The following is a 20,967-nucleotide window of genomic DNA, read 5'->3' on the forward strand; positions in this document are numbered from 1 at the left end:
CTTTGACATGTCTAGTAAATATAAATTGCATTAACAAAATCTAGCGCTTAGATTTATTGTTTAAAAATTGTTTATATGAAAATAATGTTTTTATAGTAATATTATAGTATATTGCATTAATTTTTTTTTTAATTTATATACGTAATATATTTTAAAATAAATATTAATATTTACGACTTTGATTAAACATTGATTAAAAAAATATATCATTTTTTTTTATATATATGAAATATTATATGAAATATTATTTATTAATAATTTTCATAAAATTATATTTTATTATATCTTGTTTTTAAAAATAATAAAATTTATTAAAGTTAATCTTAATATTTAATAAGTATAAAATTTATAATTTATTAATATTAATGTTTAAATTTAAAAAATATTTCTATTAAATTTAAAATACCGATATATTAATATTTAGTTGCTAGATATTTTTATGTTATCATAGAGAGCGCTTGCACTGATATATAACGACATCTAACAATGAAAATGGAACTATTCTGAGCGCATGGCGCCATGATACTTGTAGAGGGATACGTTGTTTCGCGCCCATGGCCTGGGGGTTAATAATAAATAACCGATTCCATCACATGTACTTTACTTCTACGTGCTTTACTTCTAGTCCTTAGAATCTAGGCAGCGCCTATGACAGACGACGTAGATCTCAATAGTGTCGCATATGCGGCTTTATTTTCTTCGAAGTATCGCTTTCGAGCTACGAATTCGAGCAGATTTCTGAAACGTTTTAAAAAGAAAGAAAAAGTCAAAAATTAAAAGTAAGCACAGGACAAGTCCATTGTATTGACATTGATAATCTGTTAACTATAGTTGGATATCGTATGTTTTTGTTAAGGTTAAGTGTAAGACGTTTTCTTTTATACCACTTTTCCTGGGTGCGAAACGAATATACTAGTGGTTATAATTCGTGTATTAGTGCATGCTGTGTAATTTTCTTGGAGTTTGCTTGGATTTATCTTCTAACGCTGTGAAATGCTGACAAGCTGGCAACATGCATATGACAGCATAGTTGATACGGACATACGGCTCAGTACCTGTAAGTATACTTAAATATTTTATTCTTTTATTCTGAAATGTACATAACATTAGAGGTTATATTGTAATTGTAAATGTTACATTTGTTGTAGAGAATAAACTATAATTGCAATACAAATGCATTATAAATGGATAATATTTATTTACAAATTTTATAAAATTTATTATTATGTATACAATAGAAATATAATATGAATTATTTATACATTTATATATATATATATTTTACTTATATATATAAATTTTTACATTATATAAATTTAATATCCAATTTTTAATTTATGTTAATATTCTATTTAAGACATTACATTTTCATTCAACTTTTTCATTGTAAAGTAGAGAATAAGAATTATTGAAAAAATTTATACATAATTTGCTTTATTCAATTATAAATTTATTTATTTCTGAATATAATTATACTAATATTAAAATCATATAATCATATAATCATATAATCATATAATCATATCAATAATATTATTTTTCGTTTATAATTTTTCTTCTATTTTTAATTAGAATAGTGAATATAGAAATCATTAATGAAATGTAATTTAAATGAGAATAATTATATTTAATTCAAATTGAAATCTTACTTAACTCGATATTACGCGTTATGTCGTATAAGTACTCGCATCATCTCTAATTAAAATAAATGATTACACAAGGACGAAACAGTTATTCATGAGAAAAAATAATAAAAATTATTTTTCCAATGCTTTATGTATATCGATGTCATCGACAATGTTAGTAAAATTGATATATACATATAAACTAATTATATTTATTGAATTTTCACGCGAATAGGTTGAGCATTGCACTTCTGTTTGACTACTTGTTGCATAATGCATCGATTTTGGTGACCTAACCTAACTGTACAACATCTTTATGCAGTTGCTCGTTTGCATTACACGTGTGTGCTCATGAAACAATTGCATGACGATAACACAACTTAACACGACACCCGATATATATACTATACTAGTTCTAGTATTCCATTATATGAAAAGTCGATACGTTTTATTTCTTTCATTCAACAATATGGACTAATGGCCTTGCTATAATTTCGCAAATGATCAATATGCGGTTAGCGTGTTAATACTGAATAGGTTTTATCATCTAACTATATTTCTTTCTCTCTGTTTTTGAAATATCAAAATGTCATTGATTTTGTTAAATATATCTTTAATTGATTTTCATATTTTTTCTTATGTAAACAATGTATACAATATTTTTTATAATTAGATTTTTTGTTTTAAGGTTGTTTAAATATTATTCTTGTACTAATTTATTTCGACAGTCCATCATGCGTGCATTTTGTTTAGCTAGTCTATGAAACGCGGAACAAATTTTCTCTCACGTGAATTACATATGTCGCTGAACATCAGCCAGCTTTTCAATTCGTTCGTCCCAATTTCATAGGGTTATTTTTGAGAAGAATGGTTTTTCACAAATCCATGTCAGTCTCATAAAAAACTAGTTGGCAAAAATTTCATCACCGATTATAAAATTATTTCCTATATATTGAATAATGTTTAAATGAATTGCACCAACTGATCATATCGTAAACTTTTTTGAAAGAAGTTTGAAAGAAAATCTGAACTTTTTTATTTAAAATAATACAATTTTTTATTTTTATCGAAGATTTATTTATTAAATATACATCTTCAAAATAATGCTATTAAGAATAGAGATGATTTTACTTCGAAACTCAATTTTATTTTCAATATCAATTTAAAATCTGTGTCTACATCAACAGGTAGCTTGATATTCGTAATGGAAGGAATATCATTTCGATCACGTGTACGGAACAGATGTTTCTAAAGACAACCTGTTTCAGAACAGTTTGTAGATACATGATCACGTTGACAACCAAAATTCAACCAGTGCCAATTACAAAAACGTGATTTGGAAGATTGCCTACATGCATGATTAAAATGCAATTCACTAGTGCTAAAATGTTTCTAATATTGTATTTGTCGATAAATGAATATTAAATCGAATTTTTGCAACATAATATTTTCATAATACGATATTTTGTAATATTATAATTAACATGTTAGTTCATTATGTAATTACCTTTGTCTAAATATAGTATTAGAGAAATGTTTATTTAGACCAATTTATTTTCACGTTATAACATAAAAAAATAGAAAAATTCTCGTAATTTTAAATATTTTTAAATATTTTTAAATATAACTTTGTCAATTAGAACTTCTCATTAAATACTAAGAACAATTGTCAAAGAAATATATAAATTTAATAAATGTAATAAATTTTTGACAAATGATTCCATAACATATATTATTTTGATTTTATTTTCGATATCTAGATATTACATTCAAAATGATTCAATAAGATTCCCTGATTGTAACATGAAATATTAAAAACTACTAGGATTTGATTTCGTTGTTCCATCTGCACGCGAATCAAATCATTCGTGTACGATTCTTCCATATAAATTAATCAAAAAAGTCGTTTTTTTTATCGATTATATTACAGTTCTGTTATTTTCTTTTTTAATTTATTTTCCGATTTATTGATAAGAAAAATATACTAGAATCTCGTTTTGAGTAGGGTGTGGCATAATGTATATATCCTATAGTTCGGCATCAACGTCGTGCCGATTGCAAACACGAAAGCTAACCTCATAAATAAACAGACTTAGATATAACTATGTATACGCACCCATTGGACGAACCAATAGAAAGAGCCGCTCCTTCTTGTTACACCATTTCCTCGATTATTCTTTTTCGCTTTTATTTCTGTTTCAAAAAATTACTATGCCTATGTACTAATTATAGAAATCACGCAATCTTTTTCATCATCTATATAGTTGTTTAGTAAGCTTTCCTCGGTATTTATACTTCAGTGCAAATAGGTTCTAAAAAATATTGAAATTTTTGCATAATTAAATATATTCTCTTTTCCATCGTAATTAGATCGATATAATTTTTCTCGATATATTTATTTATATATGGAATTTTCTATGTAATTTAATATATGTGGGTGCGTCATTGGTGTAAATAATGGCAAATCGTAGCCACCTAATACAGTACCACGATAAACAAAAAAATGAAACGTTTTATGTATATAATCGTATAATTGTATATAGCTTGAAAATCGATAAAAATAAAAGCACTCCGGAGGATTAACATTTTCATGGATAGGTTAAAAGTGTAATGTCCTTTGCGAGTCTCGGCAATCCATTTCCGTTAAAGAGCGATTCCTGGTAATAACGGGATTTAGATAGAATCGATTATGTTTCTTATTATTTATGATTCCCAAACTCTAAGTATATTATGTAATTATATTCGAATCCATGAAATTTAATTATTCAATAACCTTTCGATCGATTTATTTATTATTATTTTAACCGCATAATTATATATATTTTTTTTTCATAATTTTTTAAAAACAGTATGACTATTTTATGTTATACAGGTGATAGCTTTCTTTTTCTTTGACAAATGTTTCATGTTCATGTAGTTTTTGCATTTTTTCAATGATAATAATATGAACGTGCAGTTGTAGGATAAATAGAGTGGTAATAACGCAGCGACAACATGTGCATATTGCATAGAATGTAATAAATGTGGATGCAGTGTTGACCGTGCGAAACAGATAGGATATTTAATCTGGAATATAGGTTGTGAGTGAAGGACGATTTCGAATATCAAAACATTCTTTAAATGTACAAAGTATACTTACCCCTTACAAAGTATAATTTAATGAATCATCTCCATATTCGTATTGGAAAATCGATTTTTAAAATATATGTCATTTCTTATACATCAATAAAGTATTAAGAGTATAATGTAAGGGATTAAAAATTCTTTAGAAAAAATCAAAAACTTTTTAAAGAAAATTCTTGATCTAATTTGTTGTAATTGTAGTGTAATATTGCAGTCGTTTTGTATTATATTACATGTTAAGAATAGAATTTACTTATTAAAAAGAATAGTATTTACTTACTAAAAATTTAATATAGTAATATATATATTTTAATAATATTATATGTATTTTAAATATTATAGATAATGTGTGTTAACTATTTTAATTTTAAGGATTATTAAACATCTTTTTATTTACTTCTTTAAGCAAGAGTGTATAAGTTCAATCAATTTATCAATCAATTGAGAATTTATTTTTATATTCATCTTATTGTTTTATATTTATATTAATAAATAATATTTTTTATGTTTATTAATGCATTCTATATAACATATAAGAAACTTTAATATATCGCTAAATATTTTAATAGATATTCATCAATTCATTTTAATTGATATAAACAGTAGCGAATGATATGAATCTTTAGGTTTATTTCTTATCTTTGACATGCAACAAAAACTATTTTCAAGCCTTTTATATTACCAACTCAATTTTTATAGCATCGTGATACAAAGATCTATTTATTTATTCTATCTAATTATTTATCACTATCAATACATACTAATTAAAACATGAAAATATGCGTGAGGAATAACAACAGTAGTTTGACGTAAATTCACTTCCTGCAGCTGCTACACAACGGAAACTACTCTCTAATCTATTTGTAAAACTTGCAATAATTTTTATGTATATATCAGAATAATTCGATTGATTTTATTAACTCTATTCTATTTTATCTAAATGTTCGTATTTAATCATTAGAAATTTAGTAAAAATACAATAATACATACTTAAAACATGATTTTATTGTCTTAATTTGGCGATCGAATGATGACTAAGTCGAAGCGAGTAAATGGCACGCGCAGAAGATCGTAGGTGGTTTATATCTGGGAGAGACGAGAGCCGACACGTCTGTCAGGTAATAGTGTACGTCGTCCCGTCGACATGGAAACCCGCGTTCAGGAAGGGAGACGAAGTAGTACACGTGTACGCGTATTAGTCTTAGGGACATCGAGAAAAATGGAAAAGTTAATGGATAATAAACGCGCGTTGCATATATTTGACAATATTTTATCGCATAAAACGTCCTTGTTAAACTAATCACGAATTTATTACCGTTATCTAGCTTGTGGTATTCAGCGATTGGTTATTTCGAAGAACAGTGTTTCGATACGTATTTTATTGGTTCGTGATACTTATTGTAACTTAAAAAACTTATTGTAACTTAAAAATGTTTCAATTGTTTTTAGAAATTTTTAAATGTGATAAAAATTGAATTAACAAAATATATATTTTTTAAATTTTAAATAAAAGAGAAATTATCGTAATAAAATATTGAATCATCTTTGTGTGAAATAGATTAGATGCGGGATATAAAAGCATATGAAGTGAATACGTAAAGCTTATCAGTGTAAAATTTTATAATATGTCGTGGTGCTTCTTACCAGACGAAATTCTTATCTGAAATAAGGATTTTATGACAACTAGCCATGCCAAGAAAATATTTTCCTGAGAACTTGGCCGTTCTTTGAAAAATATACAAATTTTCTTACTACGTTTATGGTTTCACGTGTATAGTTTTACGTATACGGTTTCATCAATCGCTATTGATATTTTTTTAATTTTTTTTTTTTTTTTGAAAATTTTATTTCATGTTTAATTAGATACGATGCATCATGATTGCGTTAATTTTGATTAGATATAAATTTCAAGTGTTTTGATTACTCAACATAGACAATCTATGTCATCGTTGAAATTTGCATTCGTAGTAGTATAAATAAAATTATATGATTATTTTTTCTTTTTTATCACAGTTTTGATATATTCCATTCGTATATTATAATTCATAAAAATCTATCACATATATATATATATATAACAGTATGTTCATGTATGAATTAATAAAATCAGTCGATTAGAACAATTAGAACGTTTCATTGATCGATTTTTATTTATTTTTTTCGTTGCAAATATTTGATATTGCAACAAAGTGCATAGATGACAACTCCAAAAAATTTTATTCTTTATAAACGATTGTTTATGTAGTTTTTGATAATTAATAACATTACCAAAAAATTGCTTTTTTTTTATATCTTTTATACATTTTGATCAATAATAGCGTATCTATGTTTTGTAAAAAAAATTGAGTGATTTTATCGTGAGTAATGATTAATTGTTCAAGAAAAAATCGAATTCTTATGTAACGGAGGATTTCACAAGTATAAACGTATTTTATATACAGTATTTGCTACAATGCGCTATTGATAAGGTGTTTTTTTCATCGATATATTACAGACTGTGCATAATCTTCGAAATCAGCTTTGAACCAATCGCTTTCTTCGCAACAGCTTAAAAATAAAAGAATAGCTTTAAAAAATAAAGTGATTATATATCTATACGTTATTTGAACGTAATAAACGCAATCTATTTATGGTGAATTTATTTTTCGAGTTGTTTCGAATATTTTATTTCTCTGCAAAAGAATTGCGATATCTATTCTACAACTTGTCTGGCTAGAGAATAGAGTTTACTACTGAATCTTAGTTGAATAAGTGACCGTGACGAAATTGAAACTTTTGATGTAGAGATTCATTACATAGATGAGGATCTTGTTATATATATATATATATTTTTTTTTCCATTAAACTTAAATTGCGTTAATTTTTTTCTATAATGTATCGAAGTGCCTTGCTAATATAGTAGATAAGACTAAAATATCGATGAATCGTTAACAGTTTCGCTTAAAATTACAACAAAGTGTATGTATAATAAAGATTAGATGAAATAAATTATTTTTACATGCACACGTTAGCAAAGGCCTGGTAAAACGTGATACAAAATTTCGAAGGCTGAAATTCGTGAACGCGGTCGAAGAACGACCGTCAGAAAATCACCTTGGCCTACTCGATTAAAAGTAGTGAGTAACTGGATACTAGTATGTGAATATTACTTTAAGATATATTGTTTTATAAATAAAAAAAATATAATATAAAATTATTTTATATTATAATGAACATAATAATGATTAAAAAAAATCAATATTCAAAAATTAATTTTACATGAATTTTTAAATATTTTTTTTTTCATTTTATTTTTTTTTGTAAAAAAAATTTTTGTTACATTATAGATTTTTTTTCAATGTTATTCCATTACTATTGGAATTATTTTTCTTTTAATAGGTTTTTATTGATTCACTAATAATCGTATTGCTGCTAGACTAACTACACTCATACAAACATGAATTATCGTATGACTGTTAATTATCGCAAAACCTAACAGTGATGCATTTGTACACACCCAAGATATCAATATTTGCTTTCGCTTTTAATGTATAAAGTTAATATACAAACATTTTTAGAGCATCCAGAAAATATTTTTAAAAAATAATCAAATTAATCATAATTATGTTAATTCTTGTTACGCTCCAAAATATTTTTTTTTTGTATATTACAAATGATTAATATAATCAGTAAACAAATTTTGACATAAATCAGAATTATGGAAATATGATTCTTTAAAAACAGTTTAAATTTAAAATATACATGTTTTTAGATATTGTAGATATTTTTAACATCGAAGGCATTGCATCATTGTGGATTTCATTCGTCAAAAACTATTATATTTTAATACTTGATCATAATCATCATTTACGCTCGTTTCGTTTTCAAAATATATTTGTGTAATTTTAAGTATTTGCTATATTATCGCATACCGCAGAAGAAAATGCATTGTTGATTTGGGATCTGATCCAAAAGTTATGCCAACTATATTAATTCAGAAGTTAGAGAATTTGAAATAATTTACTATGATATTATCTTATCATATGAAAAACATAGCCGACTTCTAATAATCGATATTATTCATCATTAGTTAAACAAAATTTAATTTTAAATAGATTACATAGATAAAAATTCGAATTTTCATTCTTTCATATTTAAGTAATTGAATCATTCAAATTTTTAACAAATTTTTGTCTCGAAACTAAACAATCAGCATAGATATTATTAGTTACATTAATACATTTGATCTGATTTAGGTTCCGTTACGTTCAATGCAACCAAGTGCCAGGGGGAACCCCCAGGTTCCCAATCCTGGCTTGTTACGTCCATTTACACCGACGGATCTTTCTTCTATACCTCATATGGACAGTACATCCCCACAAAACAGTGGTGTTCGTAACAGTTCATCATCTGTAACTGGTCGAACAAACGATGGAATCCAAGAACAATCCGGGCCTTATATCATCGGTAGTCCTATCGACCTCGGCAACATCGATAACGTCGATAATATTGGCCTACATATAGATTCCCTGGCGACTGGACATCGAAGGACACGTGAACACATCGAACTGCAGGAAGCTGGAGCGCACGAAACGAGTTCTGAAGGTAAGATGTCTTCATGTTTTGTTATTTTATATAATTAAGGATTGAAAAGATTTTTTTTGTCAGTAATGGAGGTAGTATATAGAACGTAATCTATAAATGCTTGTAAAATGGTTGTAATAATTAATTAAAAGGTTTATTTTTTTGTTATAATAAAAAACATAAAAATAATATAGATCGATAGAAGTTATACCTGTGATTTTAGACCTAGTGTTGGATTAACGTACATAATGCAACTTTGTATGGCACTTAAATATGGCAGCACATTTAAATGTCAAGATTTTAAATTATGTAATATTTATTCAGTGTTTTTAATATTGTTATACATACTGTTAGATATTCATGATAAATATTTCAAATGTTGCTCTAATTTGATTTTAAATTTGATTTTAATATATTGAAAAAAAATGAAAATAAGATTTTCCGTCTTTATACATATTTTGCACATGCATTGTTATATTTCCATCAAAATAGCATGAACGGATTGTCCAATAAGGTATAATATCAGTGGTGCGGAGCTACCTCCAACCCACCCCAGCGGAAGTGTCCTTGGCCTATAGTCTACGAGCACCGAGGTTGTTTATTGATGCAACCTTACATATCTCCGTATTCATGGAAAATACTGGTGGAGTACAGCACGGTGCTGACGCCAACTTGTTGCCGGTAGCAGGCGCATGCGTTTTCGGGGTAACACGTGTACAGGGCTGTCACATTTTGCGAACACCCTCTTGATATTAGTGTATTAAACTTAGGAACTTATATTTTTAGTAATTCAAGTAACAACTTTTTTGGTATTATATATTATATATTAGAAATATCATATAGATATAAAATATTATATAGGTATATTCATTTATTAAATTATATTCCTATTCAAAATTGTTTTTTTTTTTTAATTATATTAATATTTGTTATGTTTTTTCATTTATTTTAAAATTACAAATAAAATTTGAATATTAATTTAAACCAAAAATCATCCAAATATCTAGCATGTATAAATTATTCAATCGTCGACAATCTAGTAGACTATATATACCGCGGTAGAAAAACCGATGATGACCAGTGCCACCTACGAAGTAAATTCAGTGTCTCCCGAAAATTCGCAGGCGTGATATGGTTACGGAAATTCTTAATTCGAGAATTTTTGTGAAGTATTTTTGATTCTAAATAATAATCTTATGTAGATTAATTAAATAAGCTTATATTATAAATTCACGTTTCCATTAGATCGGTAGGGGTGTGGCGGTAAGCGCGAGGCTTCTTCTGTCACAATGACGCAGATATGTAGTTTGTTTAACCGATCGTTATTTCGAGTAGAAAAGTGTTCGATCAGTGTATGTTAACTACTGTTTTATGCAAAGTGTGTAGATTTTCATAAAATATTGATTGCCTGTATTACTTTTTTCTATTAATTGAAAAAATTCGTTGCCGCTTATAAAATGTCAAATATATTAAAAAATGTCACCATAAATTAGTTTTGTTTTTTATTTTTTTATTATAACAATTGAAATATTCATATATATTTAAAATTTTTTTAAATTTAATATTGATTAATTTTCAGTGTCTTTATTTTTTAATCATTATTGATATTTAATTTAATAATCTCATCATATTAAATAGATTGTCTCTCATTATTTTTTATTTTGATATTGTTCAGCTACTTGTTACACAACTGTTTTAGTAGTGCGATGGATAATATATCACCGGAAATAATTATTACATGATTGGTGTTGAGAAACCATAGGATATATAAGCTCAAATATTTTGCGTACACGCATGTCGTGAAATAATGTATGTGCATTATCAAAGAATAATCATTCAATACTCATGTCTAATGTTTCATATTATATACTTTTTATTGTATATAATATGATCTGAATGTAGTAAATATTGGTAATATTTAATATTCCCAAAGTATGTACAGAAATAATAATATTTACATCAAGATATTTATTATTCATAATATAGATATATTCGGCTATCCTTGAAAAAATGTTTTTACGAATTTCACAAATTATCAAATATATTTAAAAATGTATATATCAATTGTAAATTTTTTAAAAATTTAACTCTATAATAAATATATGATCAAAATTTTTTAATAATATGATAATTTTTTATTATTTTTTTATGTATTATAATTTTATCATTAATGTTTTGTTTTAATATTTTATAGTAGTAATTATAAAGTTATGAATTAATATAAATTTATTTTAAAATCTTTAATATATATGAGTTAAAATGAAAATTTAATGATAATTTTATGTTAGTGATATTCGAATTTTTTATTGTTCAACGTTTTTATTGACCGAATAAAGAAGTTTTTTTTATAGAATTTCTTTTTAGATATGCAATTATAACCTCTAAGATGATAGTACAATCGAACTACGTCATTTTCTTAAATAATATAGTAAAATCATTAAGTTTTTTTTCATTTTTAAATCAAGTTTGGATTTTATAATCCAAATTTAAATTATCTTTAATATAATTTAATAGAAAGAAATCCAACATATTAATAGTTTTATAACCTATGAATAATATTACATTATCATTAATGGAATATCAGACATGTTAGATTTCGTTCATAATAGTGTTTTATTATGCATTAAATATGAATCGAAGTGCCAAAGACAAGTAAAGTGAAAGACATTTCATTTAATAAACGACAACATGGAAATAGCTGGTACAAAAGTGATACAATGGTTCAACGAACTCAGATCCCGGTTTCATCTTTATCTATACGCTCAAAATCGTAAGTCAAATATTAAAAAAAATATATATATAAAAATAATTTATATTTTCATCTATATATATCATATTTATATATATAAATGAACACGTGAATTATTTTTACATTATTGAAACGGGATAAAAAATATTTTTGATATTATTTATTGAAAACTGATAAAATGAAAAAGTATTAATAAATTTTTCATTCAAATTATATTTTAAATTGTTAGGCTTTAAATGAAAAAGAAAATATTAGAATAACATAAAATGATATATATTTTATCGTAGTTGGTCCTGTAAGGGCGGAAAATGGTGGGTCCCAAGGTGACGATCAACGGTCTTCACATCAACACGATAGCAGTGAAGAAAGAGTAGTTTTTATAAATGCTCCTCATCAACCAGCGAAATATAGAAACAATCATATTACAACTGCGAAGTACTCATGTCTTTCGTTTATACCTATGTTTCTTTTTGAACAATTTCGTCGATATAGTAATTGTTTCTTCTTATTCATCGCTCTCATGCAGGTACTAAATTTCATCTTTTTTTTTTAAATATGTATATCTTTTTTTTATTTTTTATTTTTTTTAAGTAAATAATATTTTATTTTTAATTTTAGCAAATACCGGATGTATCACCTACCGGTCGATATACAACTTTGGTTCCATTAATTTTTATTCTTAGTGTATCTGCATTAAAGGAAATAGTCGAAGATATTGTAAGTATCTAATTACATATTATTTTCTATAATACTATAATACATTCTATAATACAAAATATTATAATATTTTAGAAAAGGCATAGGGCAGATGATGAAATTAACATGCGTGAAGTAGAAGTTTTAAGAGATGGTCATTGGCAATGGATACAATGGAGGAAAATTACTGTTGGTGATGTGGTTAAGGTTGCACCTATTTTCTTCAAGATCATGGATGTGGTAATTATTAGTATTCCTGCTAGAATCGCTTTCTTTAATATGCATAGGTCCGCAACAACAATTTCTTTCCTGCTGACTTGATCTTATTATCATCATCGGAGCCACAGAGTATGTCTTTCATAGAGACTGCCAATTTGGATGGAGAGACCAATTTGAAAATACGACAAGCCCATCCTGACACTGCCAGTCTCTTAGATACTGCTGAATTAATGAATTTTCGTGCAAATATTCAATGTGAACCACCAAACAGACATTTGTATGAATTTAATGGAGTATTGCGAGAATCTAATAAACAGTATGAATATTTGTTGTAAAAATTTGAAAAAGTTTATAAATGCAAAAAATGTAAGAAATCTATAAATCAATTTTTAGATCTGTACCTTTGGGACCTGATCAAGTATTGCTTCGTGGTGCAATGTTAAGAAATACACGTTGGGTATTTGGTGTAGTAATTTACACAGGCCATGATACAAAATTAATGCAAAATAATACTACAACTGCACCTTTAAAAAGATCTACTTTAGATCGATTGACCAATACACAAATACTCATGTTATTCTTTATACTTCTTTTGCTGTGCCTTCTATCCTCAATATTTAACATTCTTTGGACTAAAGCTAATAGTGATGGATTATGGTATTTAGGTTTAAATGGTAAACTAACTTATTTTTTAATTTTATTATAAATTATTTTAAAATTATACGATAATTATTTATATGTTTCAGAGGAAATGACTAAAAATTTTGCTTTTAATCTTTTAACATTTATTATTTTATTTAATAATTTAATACCTATTTCATTGCAAGTTACATTGGAAGTAGTGAGATATATTCAAGCTACATTTATTAACATGGATATAGAAATGTATCATGCAGATACAGATACACCAGCAATGGCACGTACAAGTAATCTTAATGAAGAACTTGGTATGGTTAATTATGTTTTTACTGATAAAACTGGAACTCTTACAAAAAATGTAATGGAGTTTAAACGATGTTCAATTGGTGGCAAAATATATGAGTGAGTATTTTATTTTAATATCATTTAATATATTAACTCATGATTTAAAAAAATGTTTTATAGTTTACCAAATCCAAATTTAAATGGTGACGAAGATGGTATTAGTATCAATACCGAATTAATTAAAGATATTATTGAAGGAAGATCAGTACAAGATCTTTCTCGTGTTGATAAAAAGGCTGCAAATCATGCAAAAGTAGTACATGAATTTATGATTATGCTTTCTGTGTGTCATACTGTTATTCCCGAGAAAATTGACGAAACTATTATTTATCATGCTGCATCTCCAGGTAATATATTATTATATCAAGATTTCTTTAATATTATTTTTAATTTAGTCTTTGATATCATTTATAATTTAATTTTATATTTATTTATTTAAATAGATGAAAGAGCGCTGGTAGATGGAGCACGTAAATTTAACTATATATTTGATACTCGAACACCTGCTTATGTGGAAATAGTAACTTTGGGTGAAAGATTTCGTTATGAAATATTAAATGTAATAGAATTTACCTCAGCTAGAAAAAGAATGTCAGTAATTGTGAAAACACCAGAAGGAAAAATCAAACTTTTTTGTAAAGGAGCTGATTCTGTTATTTATGAAAGATTGTGCCCAATTTCCTTAGAGAATAGTGATCCTGAACAAAATAGTTTGGATGATTTCCGAGATATAACTTTAGAACATTTGGAAGCATTTGCATCTGAAGGTTTAAGAACACTTTGTTTTGCTGTTGCAGATATACCTGACAATTTTTATCAGGTGCATATTTTTTATTATTTGCTTAAATATATTATATTTATTTATAATAAAATTGATACAATATTTTTTTTTTTAATAGTGGTGGCGTGAAACTTATCATAATGCAATAATTAGTTTAGGAAATCGTGAAAATATGATCGAAAATGCCGCAAATCTTATTGAAACAAAATTAAGATTATTAGGCGCAACTGCTATTGAAGATCAATTACAAGATCAGGTATGATATTTATTTTTCTGTATTCATTTTTGAAAATGAATAATTAAAAGAGAATTCATAATGTTGTAGGTACCAGAAACAATACAGGCTCTTTTACAGGCTGACATTAATGTATGGGTATTGACTGGTGATAAACAAGAAACTGCTATAAATATTGGCTATTCTTGTAGATTAATTACACATGGAATGCCATTGTACATAATTAATGAATCGTCTTTAGATGTAAGAGAAAATTGAGAATAATATTTTTTTATTTTTTTCTTTTTTATTCTTTTTTTATTCTTTTTTTTTTTTTTTCTTTTTTTTTTTAAGAAAATTTTTCAAATTCAATATTTTTTTACAGAAAACAAGAGAAATTATAATACAGCGTTGTCTTGATTTTGGAATTGATTTAAAGTGTCAAAATGATGTAGCTCTTATCATAGATGGAAATACATTAGAATATGCATTATCCTGTGATATTAGAATGGATTTTCTAGATTTATGTTCATCTTGCAAAGTTGTTATTTGTTGTAGAGTTTCACCAATGCAGAAAGCTGAGGTGATTTTTATTTCAAATATATTTAAGTTTTTTATATAATTTCTTTTATTATTTTTTAACAAAAATAATAATCTAATAGAAATTTTTAGGTGGTTGATTTGATTACAAGTAATAAAAAAGCTGTAACACTTGCGATTGGAGATGGTGCAAATGATGTAGCAATGATCCAGAAAGCTCATATTGGTGTTGGTAAGATTATTATTATTCATTAACTTTCTAACAAACAAAAGAGATATATTATCAATTTTTATCATTTTTAGGTATTTCTGGTGTTGAAGGTCTTCAAGCAGCTTGTGCTTCGGATTATTCTATTGCACAATTTCGTTTTTTAAAACGCTTATTATTTGTTCATGGATCATGGAATTATAGTAGGATGTGCAAACTTATACTTTATTCATTTTACAAAAATATTTGTCTTTATGTCATTGAATTATGGTTTGCTATTTATTCTGGCTGGAGTGGTCAAATTCTTTTTGAGCGATGGTCGATTGGTCTTTACAATGTTGTAAGATATAAATTTATATTTTGACATTAAAATATAAATCATTTCACATACTGTATATATATTATTTACATTAGGTATTTACAGCAGCACCTCCATTAGCTATGGGACTTTTTGATAAAGTATGTTCTGCGGAAACTCATTTAAGTCATCCAGCATTATATGCCACAAAAAATACTGGAGAATCATCGTTTAATATTAAAGTATTATATTTCTTCATGTTATTAGTTGTATTTGATATATATATTTTTATACTATAGTCTTGATATTATTTGCTCAGGTATTTTGGATATGGATTGCAAATGCTTTAATACATTCATCTCTTCTTTATTGGTTATCATTATTGGCTCTAAAAGAAGGAATAGTATGGGCAAATGGCCGAGATGGTGGTTATATTGTTTTAGGAAATTTTGTATACACAGTATGTATTAATTGTTAATGAAATCAATTATCAAATAATTACATTGTTATTTATTTATTGTTAATAGTATGTTGTAGTAACGGTGTGTGGAAAAGCAGGATTAATAATTAACTCTTGGACATGGGTCACTCATTGTGCAATGTGGGGATCTATTATGCTTTGGTTTTTGTTTATTTTAATATATAGGTAATTTTCTCAATATATATTTATTTTATCCTCATGAAAAAATATTAAATTATAATATTTATTAATGTAATTTCAGTAATTTTTGGCCTATTCTAAATGTGGGTGCAGTAATGTTAGGCAACGATAGAATGTTGTTTTCTTCACCTGTATTCTGGCTGGGTTTGGTACTTATACCATCAGCAGTACTACTTATGGATATTACAGTTAAGGCGTGAGTATACATGCATTAAATATTTTAACATATTATATCTAGATATATTAATAGATTTCGAAATATATCTTTTTAGAGTCAAGAATACAATTTGGAAATCCGTAACTGCGGCAGCTAGAGAAAATGAGATTCGAAAATCTGACCCCGGAGATGTATTCAATAGTCACGATTATAGAAGCTCGTAAGTTTTTTTATATATATTTTTTTATATTGTATTTTATAGAAATTTATTAGTTAAAAATCAAAATTTCATGATGAAGCAATACTTTTAATAATTCATATCGATAATTTTTAAAATATTAATTTTTGCAAGAAATTATAAATTCATATATAAACATATAACGATATATTTATATTGCATGAAAATTAGATTATTAAAAACAAAATTATATTAAATAATGTTCAATATGCATGGCTTGTTGAATGTAATATATTAATAACATCACTTCATAGTAAAATAATATTAATGAATTTTAAAAACATTCATTATTATGATACATAACAATGAATAACAATTCTCACAAAATTTTCAAAAATAACTAATCACTTAGATGCATGCATATAGTGCAGTATACAGTTTCTTAAAAAAGATATTAATTTAATTTGCTTCAGTAGCATCTATTTTTTTTTCTCAAAAATCGAATGATGAATTATTATATTAGATATCGTACAATAATTATAATTAAAATTTTAAATCATCTTAATTGAAAAGAAAAATTATAACAGGAAGTATTCGAAGAGGCGATGGTTAATTCGGTGTTGGACCTCAATCTGGTCGCCACGAAGGCGAAATAAAATCAGAATCTTCCCGATTGCGCTCGTGGCACGGGATTTATGGTTCACTAACCATGCAGAGCATGTCTCAACTGCACCATTTCGTATTCCATGACCTTAACGAATTCACGTTTCTACAAATTCCTGTCCACTTTGAAATCCGTAAGCATTTCGATGTTTTTATTTCTTACCTGTTTTCCTAGTTTTCCTGTTATCCTATTTCCACTCTTTAATTTCCACTATCTTTAATTTTTTATTTTCATTATATTGAGTATTATATTTACAGATTATTATGAATATGCTGTTCTTTTATATGTAACATATATGTAGTATAAAATCTAATATATATAACATATATATTTATATCTATACAAATAAGATATATTTTTTGTTTTCTTAGAAAATTAGAATTATTTCATAAATTTAAACATCATATATTAACAAAAAAAAAAAAAATAAAAATATTCATTAAACGTATTTCTATTTAACCATACATTTTTTGTATCATTGACATTAATTTTCATTTTTATTAACATTCAATTCATCACTATTTAATTTCACATCTTATTCTGTATTAATGTTAAGTGAGATTTTCTTTCTAATTTATTAAATAATTTGCAATATGGGCTAGTGACTATTTTATGTGCATAAGTAGTAGTATCAAAAAAGCAAGATTTCCTTAAAAATACCGCACATATGAACGTAGAGGAACTTGGATTTTTTTCTTTGTACTAATTTTAGTCATTTTGTATTTTGGTAATATGGTTTACGATTAGATTTATATTGAAATAAAATGTAATCGTAAAATGATAAATGATAATACGAACAGATGAATATTTCGAGAGTAAATTAATTCTCTAGTTGTCAGATCATAAAAAAAAAATCACGTCATATATGATGAAGTAAAAACTCTCTTCGTTAATGCGGTTTTCTGGTATGTTTTATTCGCGGTATCCCGTGAAGGCCTGTGCATGCCATCGCCGAGCTCGCGAGGTGTAAGTACCCCAAGTAGTATGAAACTCGTAGTGCTTTTGCAATTTTCTATATTTAAACAAAAGCACTGCTAATTAATCAAATTGCATGATTGTTCGACATTTCGCTTGCGATGGCACCCAGTACGAATCTTATTAATACATGTATCACGAAATCTTTTAATGCAACTTTAATATTCTTTTTGTGTCGAAAGTTGGATGGAAATAAGCTATGACCTCGTAGAAGATATTTCTCATATTTTATTAATATTTTAACACTTTGAAATATCATCTTTATTGTATTGATCCTCGGTATTAAATATTTTTTTTATAGAATTACGTTTTCGAGGAACGCGATTTGTATCCAAATTTTGATGACAAGCTTAGAAATTTTAATAGATTATAGATACTAGAACAACCAAAGGCATCACGAATTAAAAGAATCGCACCGATATTTGTTAATATTATTAATAGCACCGCATGAATCATTTTAGAGATAAATAACAATTAGATAGCCAATGAAGAGAAGGTTACACGCGAAATATACGGTTCATCGAATATTATTGAGAGAAAAAAAAATATCGAATATGAACTATAAGGATGAGGACAACCAATCAAACGAGTCTTTCTAAAACAATTTTGAATGCACGGCTTTCCAGATTGACGGAGACGGCGCGGCTACTGAAAAACGTAAAAAGTGTTTTCACCAGGCGATCAAACGCCGCTTCCAGAGTTAATGTCGAAGTGGAACTATCACGTAAGTTATGCCATCTATTTAACGATGAGCTGCAATCGAGAGAAAGAGAAAGAAAAACAAGTATAACAATTCTTTTGTACAGAATTTTTTATCTTCTCAAGCTCATCAGTTTGTATCTTCTTCTCTACTAATACTTTGTTACTAACAAATGTATTTGTTAAGGGCACGCGCTTATTCACGGCTTCCGCCTATTTAATATAAAGAAAAATATTCTTCAAAATAAGCAATTTTTCTCACAATATTGGCACGTGCATACGCCTTAACAGTGTATATACGCTGTGTTATTAGTCTATAAGTTACACTAATTAATATCTTTGTAACTTGTAAATCTTTTACTAATCTTTATTTGTTCTTGAACATTATCTTCAAACGTAGTTCCAAAACGTAGTTTATACAAAAGTAATTTAGTTCCAATAAATATCGATTACAGCAAATTATAACTAATCCTTTCTTCCTGCAAATTGCATGTGTTTTGATTCTTTAATGTTGTGGTAACAGAGATTAATAGGTTGCAATCTTTGTTGTTGCACATGCTGCGCGATGCAGATGGATTTGCATTCTCTCAAGAGGAAGGAGGCTCGGTGACTCAGACGGATGTGATCAGAGCTTACGATACAAATCTTCCGAAACCTGGCGGCATGTGATCTTAATTCTACTAGCTAGAAATAGTACACAGATGTATATTCTATATATAGATTTTTTTTCGACTGATAAAACAAACAAAAAAAAAAAAAAAAAATTCAAAAAAAATGAGAGAAAGAGAAGAAGAGAAAAATTTTCCTAGGAATTCGATACTCGCCAAGCCCTACGTAACGCCTGTCTGAATAACTTTGTTTCACGACTGATTCAACATCTCGATTTTTCTTTCCTTGAAACAAGGAAAATCTTGAACGGTTCTTAACGATGGGCCTTGTAACAAAGAGTATTAGAAAGACTATCAAAGGACAATTCTAAGGAGGAAATATTCCTTTTTTTCAATCATTAAGATCACTTGCAAATAAAAATAATAAAAGATACTAATAAATATATCCTAGAACAGCGGTTCTCAACTGTTTCATAAATTCTGAAATCAATTTAAAAACTTTATCAAGGTATATAAATTTAAGATAGGAGACTAAAATTATAAAAAAAAAAAAAAAAAAAAAAACAAAGTCAGTATTTTTTCATTTAAACTACTCCGTAGTTATTCAGAATTGAGACAACCATATACAAAATATCATGAAAATAAATTTTTGGACGATATAAATCTTTATACGGAATTGTATATTGCCCAAATTGTCCAGCTCATCATTATATTATAAGTGGATATTAATTAGCTGCCTTTGACGTATCATGAATAGTATATGTATCATCAGTAGAGAACCATTGCTCTAGATAATTGTTTTTGATACTCTTATGAGATTTATTATATTTATTATATATCTCGAACTTCATTATATAAAAACTCATATTCTTGATAATCATTGTAATGACTATCGTTGCTGTCTTGTGCATTTAGATGCATTGCATTTCTAAACGCATTTTATCTTAGTTTGGAATGTCTTAGATAATTATTATATACATACCTCGAATGTATAATCCGTTTTTCGTAGTTCAAAGGGAACTTGG

At 26.7% G+C, this 20,967-nt stretch overlaps 1 protein-coding gene across 15 annotated transcripts; it reads left to right on the plus strand.

Moving 5' to 3' along the window:
- The first annotated feature begins 576 nt into the window (after positions 1-576).
- Positions 577-20,181, plus strand: LOC122719805 (probable phospholipid-transporting ATPase IA). Of its 15 annotated transcripts, none has more exons than XM_043945994.1 (23): positions 578-779; positions 857-1,057; positions 8,984-9,332; positions 12,348-12,586; positions 12,679-12,777; positions 12,853-12,963; positions 13,044-13,291; positions 13,369-13,649; positions 13,722-14,016; positions 14,080-14,306; positions 14,403-14,779; positions 14,859-14,996; positions 15,066-15,218; positions 15,340-15,537; positions 15,627-15,726; positions 15,798-16,042; positions 16,117-16,242; positions 16,320-16,460; positions 16,528-16,646; positions 16,723-16,857; positions 16,934-17,038; positions 19,262-19,359; positions 19,858-20,181. In XM_043945994.1, the coding sequence occupies exons 3-23, from the start codon at positions 8,999-9,001 to the stop codon at positions 20,001-20,003; spliced, it is 3,915 nt and encodes a 1,304-aa protein (XP_043801929.1). In that variant the 5' UTR covers positions 578-779; positions 857-1,057; positions 8,984-8,998; the 3' UTR covers positions 20,004-20,181. The 15 variants fall into 15 exon arrangements, with proteins under 15 accessions (XP_043801949.1, XP_043801929.1, XP_043801938.1 ...); XM_043945977.1 differs by lacking the exons at positions 578-779; positions 857-1,057 and adding exons at positions 5,900-6,132; positions 7,648-7,864; XM_043945986.1 differs by lacking the exons at positions 578-779; positions 857-1,057 and adding exons at positions 5,900-6,132; positions 7,683-7,864.
- The last annotated feature ends 786 nt before the right edge of the window (positions 20,182-20,967 follow it).

The sequence above is a fragment of the Apis laboriosa genome, unplaced genomic scaffold (assembly GCF_014066325.1).
Source record: "Apis laboriosa isolate Shangri-la unplaced genomic scaffold, ASM1406632v1 scaffold11_cov152, whole genome shotgun sequence".
Taxonomy (NCBI): Eukaryota; Metazoa; Arthropoda; class Insecta; order Hymenoptera; family Apidae; genus Apis; species Apis laboriosa.

What these genes read in the sequence shown, in the direction of transcription:
- LOC122719805 (XM_043946014.1), top strand. Translation starts at nt 8,999, where the DNA reads ATGCAACCAAGTGCCAGGGGGAACCCCCAGGTTCCCAATCCTGGCTTG. An exon ending in AATCATCGTTTAATATTAAA is followed by an intron (nt 16,243 to 16,319) that starts GTATTATATTTC and finishes TTATTTGCTCAG; the next exon opens with GTATTTTGGATATGGATTGC. An exon ending in TTGTTTATTTTAATATATAG is followed by an intron (nt 16,647 to 16,722) that starts GTAATTTTCTCA and finishes ATGTAATTTCAG; the next exon opens with TAATTTTTGGCCTATTCTAA.